Source organism: Octopus bimaculoides, chromosome 2, assembly GCF_046866305.1.
Source record: "Octopus bimaculoides isolate indiv1 chromosome 2, ASM4686630v1, whole genome shotgun sequence".
Taxonomy (NCBI): domain Eukaryota; kingdom Metazoa; phylum Mollusca; class Cephalopoda; order Octopoda; family Octopodidae; genus Octopus; species Octopus bimaculoides.
In genome coordinates, this window is record NC_142929.1 from 111,546,483 (window position 1) to 111,554,251 (window position 7,769).

The 7,769-nt window shown below is 36.6% G+C and overlaps 1 protein-coding gene across 1 annotated transcript; it reads left to right on the top strand.

Moving 5' to 3' along the window:
- The first annotated feature begins 6,804 nt into the window (after positions 1 to 6,804).
- Positions 6,805 to 7,383, top strand: LOC149137198 (zinc finger BED domain-containing protein 5-like). Its single transcript, XM_089338900.1, has 2 exons — positions 6,805 to 6,941; positions 6,978 to 7,383. Exons 1-2 carry the CDS (start codon positions 6,805 to 6,807, stop codon positions 7,381 to 7,383), a joined length of 543 nt encoding a protein of 180 aa, XP_089195026.1.
- Positions 7,384 to 7,769: the final 386 nt, after the last annotated feature.

Below are 7,769 nucleotides of genomic sequence, written 5' to 3' on the forward strand. Positions count from 1 at the left end.
CGCTCAAAAGGTCCCTGAATAAGGTTTGTTTAAGGATGTTGAACAAAACATTCATGTTTCCAAAGGTGAATTATTCAAACCCCAAAGAATCCCTCTCAACACATGGCTATGACGCTCCCCCACTACTTCTGCTCATGATCAGAGATGCACATACTGTCAGCCACCAAGGGACATGCTCAACTGGTTACGGTCAAACAACTGACAAGCAAATATGTGGTATTAAGCAGAATATTTGCTGTAGCCCATCTTTTATACTAAGACAAAACAATGTACCTGATAACACTTCCAATCAATTAAGATTAGAAGCCATGAGAGCCACTGTCTGGTACTGCATCCGGGCATTTATTATTATTATTATTATTATTATTATTATTATTATTATTATTATTATTATTATTATTATTATTATTAAGGCGGCTAGCTTGCAGAATGGTTAGCACTCCAAACAAAATACCTAGCGACATTTTGTCCGTCTTTACGTTCTGGATTCAAATGCCTGCCGAGATCGAATTTACCTTTCATCCTTTCGGGTTCGATAAAATCGATAAAAGAAATTCCATTCGAGCACTGGAGTCGAGGTAATCGACTATCCCCGCCCCTCAAAATTGCTGGTCTTGTACCTAAAACGAGAAATTAATTATCTTCACCATTATTGTTCTTGTTAGTGTTAGTTTCGTTTTGTTTTCTGTGTTGTATTTCACCCTTTTATTATTGTCCTCAGTGTCTTGGGCCCTTATGGCCAATTAAAGAAAACATTATTGGTATATTTGACTCAATGGCTTTTACTGTTATGTTATTTCGCCCCTTATTGTCTCTTTTCTTCAACATTATTTATTTTAATATATATTTATTTATATATCTATTTATATATTTACTAATTTTATATTTATTTATTTTCATTTATTTATTATTGCATTCTTGATTTTCATTTAAAAATAAAATTCCCTGTGGCCATTTTGTTCTGTTCACCCACCTGTTTATTTTTAATTCTATTTGTTTTTGTTGATTTTCCTACCACCTACCAACCCATTTTCTCTCTTTCGTTCAATCTACCTTAAAAAAACTCACAAACATCGTCCTTATTCTCTGAATCGCATTCCCTTCATATATATATATATATATAAACTCCGCCACTACCTGCAGCCCTTTTTCACATCAGATTTAGCCTACTTCCCGTCATTTACCCCGTCTTGATACACTAGCGACAGCAATTTCTTTTGCAATCTATTGAGTTCAGGAGCGATTACTCTTTTAGCGACATCAGTTACAGCCTTTTTGCCATTCATCATAAATAAATTAATTGTTTGTGAGAATAATAATAATAATAAAAGTCTGTTGTCATTCATTCACTCACTACTGCTGATAAATATCTGTTCTTAACTCTTCCGTCACTATTTTGGCTCTCTATCCGCCTCTCTCTCCCCCCCCCCTCCCTCTCTCTACCTCTCTCAGTCTGTCTATTTATATCGTGTATATTATTATATCTGTCATTCTTTTCTCACTGCACCTCTGTTTTCGTCTTACGCCTTCTTTCTTTCTGGTTCAATTCGCATTGAATGCGTTCGTTGTCTTAAGTGCTTTCCTTCGGCCTTTTCCTTCCTCCCTCACTTTCACTTTCTGCTCCTTACTATCTTTATCTTACCACATTGTATTAAAATCATTGTTCGGCAATTTGCTATGGTTATTTATTTCATGTACATACTGTTTCTCAATATACGTTAGGGTAAATCGTACATGCTGCCGCAGATACAAACAGGAAAAAATAGTTTTCACATAACAAAGGGAAAGTAGAATAAAAAGGTTTGTAAGAATTGTTAATAGAGGAGACTCATAATCAAAAAGCAGATACATAAACAGATAGATAGATAGATAGATAGATAGATAGATAGATAGATAGATAGATAGATAGATAGATAGATAGATAGATAGATTATTTGTTTATTTTTATAGTTGTCAGTGTTAAAATTTTAAAGATTTTAATTGACGGAAAAGAGCATGAGTTTAATAGTCTCTCCCACAGCGTTGAAAGATTTTATGCTTATTAACATGACGTTCAATTTGATCTGCTGAAAGTTGTGTTTAAGGAGAATATGGTGATAAGGCCAAAAGGCGACACGCAATATAATAAGGTGGCGAGAGTGGGAGAGGAACTAACAAATCGCATCTATGCTAAATTCAAGATGGTATGCAGATAGCTGCCACTGAGAATGGCTAACGTCATCTCTGGCTGAGAGGTCGTGGCGTTCTAGTGGGTCCTTCCCATTCGGACTGGTGGCTTTCTTTTGGATGCAATAGTGGGGGGAGGGTGTGCGTGCGTGCGCAGCAGCAACACCGTACATATTATTTCCATTGTGTATATCAGTCGTTTGAGCTTTGAAGAGGTTCAGCAGCTGTTCAGAGCTGCAATCTTTTCTGGCCTAGAAAAAGATGGCTGCTAGTTTTCAGAATACAGCATTTGCTATGTTTTATGAATGGTGCAAGGGTGGCTGTGTGGTAAGTAGCTTGCTTACCAACCACATGGTTCCGGCTTCAGTCCCACTGCGTGGCACCTTGGGCAAGTGTCTTCTGCTATAGCCTCGGGCCGACCAAAGCCTTGTGAGTGGATTTGGTAGACGGAAACTGAAAGAAGCCCGTCGTATATACGTATATATATACATACATACATACATACATATGTGTGTGTGTGTGTGTGTGTCTGTGTGTGTGTGTGTGGGTATGTATGTATGTATGTATGTATGTATGTATATGTTTGTGTGTCTGTGTTTGTCTCTCCAACATCGCTTGACAACCGATGCTGGTGTGTTTACATCCACGTCACTTAGCGGTTCGGCAAGGGAAGCCGATAGAGTAAGTACTAGGCTTCCAAAGAATAAGTCCTGGGGTCGATTTGCTCGACTAAAGGCAGTGCTCCAGCATGGCCGCAGGCAAATACTGAACCAAATAAAAGAATAAAGAATATGATTAGATCGCCATCAAAAGTCATCCAAAACTGTAAATTGTAGCGTTTGTAGCGACTCTGAGGATTTTAATTGCATAAAAGTATCAATGTGAGTTTATGCAAGTCTTTATACTACAAACAGTAGAGTTTTCCTTTTTTCATTATTTTTGTGAAGGCGCATGGTTCAGTGGTTAGAGCGTCGGGCTCACAATCATGAGGTAGTGAGTTCGATTTCCGGACCAGGCTTTGTATTATGTTCTTGAGCAGGACACTTCATTTCACATTGCTCCTGTTCACTCAGCTGTAAAAATTAGTGGCGAAGTCAGTGGTGCCAAGCTGTATCGGTCTTTGCCTTTACCTTGGATAACATCGGTGGCGTGGAGGGGGGAGACTGGTATGTATGGGCGACTGCTTGTCTTCCATAAAGAACCTTGGCCAGACTTGTGCCTCGGAGTGAAACTTTCTAGGTGCTATCCCATGGACATTTATGAACGAAGTGGGGGTCTTCGCCCTTTTATTATTTTAAGGTAGTCAACGAAAGAAAGCGGTTGGTTACCTTTTTCAGTAGTTATTTACGTCATTGCTATCAATCCACTGATGTAAGTTTATAACTTTTATAGTTTTGTTAATGCTGTTTAGATTTTTATACTCACTAGACCAACCTCGTATTTTTTTGAGCAAATTATCCTACATTTACAGTTAGACCCAAATTTTCTTTCTGGTCTTTAATGCTTATAATTGTCCGACGTTTAGTTAAATCTTCGGTTTGTTGTTTAACATTGGCTGCGGGGATTTTGCAGTTTCACTTTATTGTTTATATTATTTCTTATGATTGCACTTTTATGCAATTTTGTATGATGTTATCGTTGACTAGCTGTTTCAAAAATATGCGAAGTGCTTGATTGAGAAACCAACGAAAATCCTCAATAAGTTACTCTTTTACTTGTTTCGGTCATTTGACTGCGGCCATGCTGGAGCACCACCTTTAGTCGAGCAAATCGACCCCTGGACTTATTCTTTATAAGCCTAGTACTTATTCTATCGGTCTCTTTTTGCCGAACCACTAAGTTACGGGGACGTAAACACACCAGCATCGATTGTCAAGCGATGGTGGGGGGACAAACACAGACACACAGACATACATATATATATATATGTACATATATACGACGGGCTTCTTTCAGTTTCCGTCTACCAAATCCACTCACAAGGCTTTGGTCGGCCCGAGGCTATAGTAGTTAACTCATATTGCTTTATAAACACAAATATATATTGGTTGATAGATATTTTGATATTTTGATACTGTTTATTTAAGATGATACGATGTGAGTTTATGTATATGTACAACAGTCAATATAATACACTCATACACACACACACACAAACACATACGTCGACATACATCCAATTGAAACCATTGGCGTCGACCCGAGCTATAGTAGAAGACACTTGCTCAAGGTACCACGCAATTGAACAGAATCCGAAATCACGTGAAACGTGAGTGTATGTGTATGGGTGCGTGCGTACGTGCTTGTGTATGTATGTATGTATGTATGTATGTATGTATGTATGTATGTATGTAAGAGTCAACAGATGAGATCCAATGATTCTCAATATAATGCTCAAAGGATTTGAACTTAAACTCCGAAACCTTTACAGAAGACCAAATCCGCGGAGTAAAGAGTGGATATAGGAGGAATCCGGATGAGCAGATATAGAGACAATGATGCAAATGTATGATATATGTATGCATACATACCATATCAAGCAACAATCTCGATACTGAGGGATATATGCATGTATGTATGCATGTATGAATGTGTGTCTGTATGTATGTATGTACACAAACACATACGCATAAATATGCACTGTAATAACACACACATATACACATGTATACATACATTTATAATATATACACAAACATGCACACACACGCACGTGTACCCACACACACACACCACCACCACCATCACACAACATCACACACGTATACACCTTGAGGTGTCTCACAGTTTACGTCTACCAAATTCCCCTTACATTACAGATTAGACAAGACAGAACCAGTTTTCCACACATTTCTACGTTTCAATTGTTCTGATGATAGATGAATGAGTATAATGTTGCATCTTACCTTCTGAAAACTTACGAAACAATGCAATAATTTAGAAAATAATCAGCCATGCATGTCTTCCCGTACATATCATTAAACACAAGAAGAAAGTTAACCTAGCGCAAGTGATTAGGTAAGAAATACAAAATGAGTGATAAAATGGAAGAAATGAGGCTAAAAATAAAAGCAATTGGCCTGCAACTAAAACAAAACGTAAAATGGCGTTGGATGGAGTCGGAAGACGACGAAACAAGCACTAGTATTATTATGCTAAAGGTATTTTGGACATTTCTTTGAAGAGAATGAGACAGAAACTATATATATATATTGATATACGAGTATAATTAATGATAAAGTATGATTCCTTATCCATAAATGCTTAGAAATATATGTCTAAATACATATGCACATTTATGCATATATATATAGATATGTATATATATATATATATATATATATATATATATATATATATATATATATATAATCAAATATATATATATATATATATATATATATATATATATATATATATATATATATATACATATATAATCATATATATATATATATATATATATATATATATATATATATACATATATATATACATACATATATAATCATATATATATATATATATATATATATATATATATATATATATATATATGACCCGTCCTTGTTTTTTACATGTCCCTTTTGTATCATCCAACTGTCTGGATGTTTCGTTGTCACCTGTCGCGTTCTTGTCCCATTTTTTTGTATTCTTTTTTATATATACATATAGCGGCGTACGTATACTTTGGTCTCTAATATGTAAGTACGTATATATATATATATATATATATATATATATATATATATATATAAATTTTGTACGACTCTCTTATTCTTTCTTTCTTTCTTTCAACCCCTTCATACTTACTTCGTTCTTTCCACTCTTCTTTCTTTCGCTCCCCCTCTCTCACATTTCCTGGCCTTTCCTTCATTATTACCTTCCCTCCTCTTTCTGGGGCTGACCAGATTGGACCAGTTTCGAGTATAATCAGCCGAAACTGTCATCCAAATTAACGAAACCACTGACGTGGCGGATTTAGCACAACTTTGTGTTTATGTACGTTACGTGCATAACAAGCTCCTGGAAGATGAATTCTTTTTTTACGAAACCCTCAACACCCGAACCACTGTAAACGATATAAAAGAAAGTGGATCAATTCTTTAACACGCATGGCATGAACTGAGAGCATGTTGTTGGCGTGTGCACCGACGGTACTCCAGCAATGCTTGGTTGCCGCTCTGGCTTTCAGACAATGGTGAAGGAGAAGTTTACTAACGCAACTGGTACGCATTGTACACTTCGTCGCCAAGCACTGACGGTTAAAACAATGCCCGACCATTTGAAGAATGTTTTGAATGATGTGGTCAAAGCGGTAAGTTTTCTCAAAGCCAATTCTCTAAACTTGCGTCTTTTTACTTACTTGTGCAAGGACAATGGCTCCGAATTCGAAACGTTTTTACTGTACTCAGGTGTCAGGTGGTTATCCAAGAGGAGAGTACTGAAAAGAGTCTTCGTTCTACGAAAGGAGATACACGAATTTCTTCGTGTGCTAAAAAAGAACTGCACAGGCAGTTCTTCAATACTCGGTTCCTTATATGTCTCTCCTTTTTGGTCGACATTTTTAAATCAGTTAATTCTGTTAACTTAGCACTACAAGGAAAGGATATCACCGTTTTCCACTGTCATGAAAAGATGACTGCATTTAAAATGAAGCTCCATTTGTGGCATTCTAAATTGAAATGTGAAAATTTTGCACCATTTCCGAACCTCAATACTTTCCTTGATGAAGATGGCCTTCGAGTTGATGCTAACATCCTCGACATAATGAAGTAGCATGTTTTAATTCTTCACGCTGAAATTCAAAGATACTTCTCTGACCTACAAAACTTCGAAAAAGTTCACCATTTCATCACCAACCCCTTTGAAATCTCTGTTGTTGACCTTCCGTCAGAAGATTACGTCATTAAAGAACAGTTCATCGACTTGCTGAATGATGGAGATGCAAAAGATGCCTTTCGTAACATGTGTTTCAGTGAATTCTGGATTGAAATGACACAGTCCTATCCAGATGTCGCCAAATTGGCCCTCAAATTCATCGTTCCGTTCGCAACAACATACAAATGTGAGACAGCTTTTACAACTTTACTCGCAATTAAAACAAAGGTTCGCAATAAACTGGATGTTGCGCATGACATGAGGGTCGCATTATCAAAAACGCAGCCTAATATTGAGGACATATTACAGACCATACAAGTTTACCCCTCTCATTGAAATTTTTTATTTTATCAGTAAAATTTTATCTCATGAAAAATTATTTTATACAAGGTTCTTTTTCTCTGATTTTTTTCATTTGGGAGCGGGGTGGGGGTCCGCGAAGCCTCGAAAAAATGGGAGGGGGTCCGTAAGACGAAAATTTTGAAAAAGTTTGGGAACCAAGGGGGTACACTGTTGATTCGTTGAACCGTGTAGAGATTGTGCCTTTATGTTATTTACGGCTGGCACAAAGACACAATCACAATCTGCATAACAAAATTCATTAACGGGAAGTTTTAATGCATTTTCTAATATGTATCGAAAGATGAAATGTGTTGAGATATTAACAATGACGTCGTTCTTCGTGCGGATATTTTAATATAACTAGTCCATATCGCATGTAT

Coding starts and splice junctions, on each gene's coding strand:
- LOC149137198 (XM_089338900.1), top strand. CDS start 6,805: ATGACTGCATTTAAAATGAAGCTCCATTTGTGGCATTCTAAATTGAAA. Junction 6,942..6,977: donor AACATCCTCGACATAATGAA/GTAGCATGTTTT, acceptor TGAAATTCAAAG/ATACTTCTCTGACCTACAAA.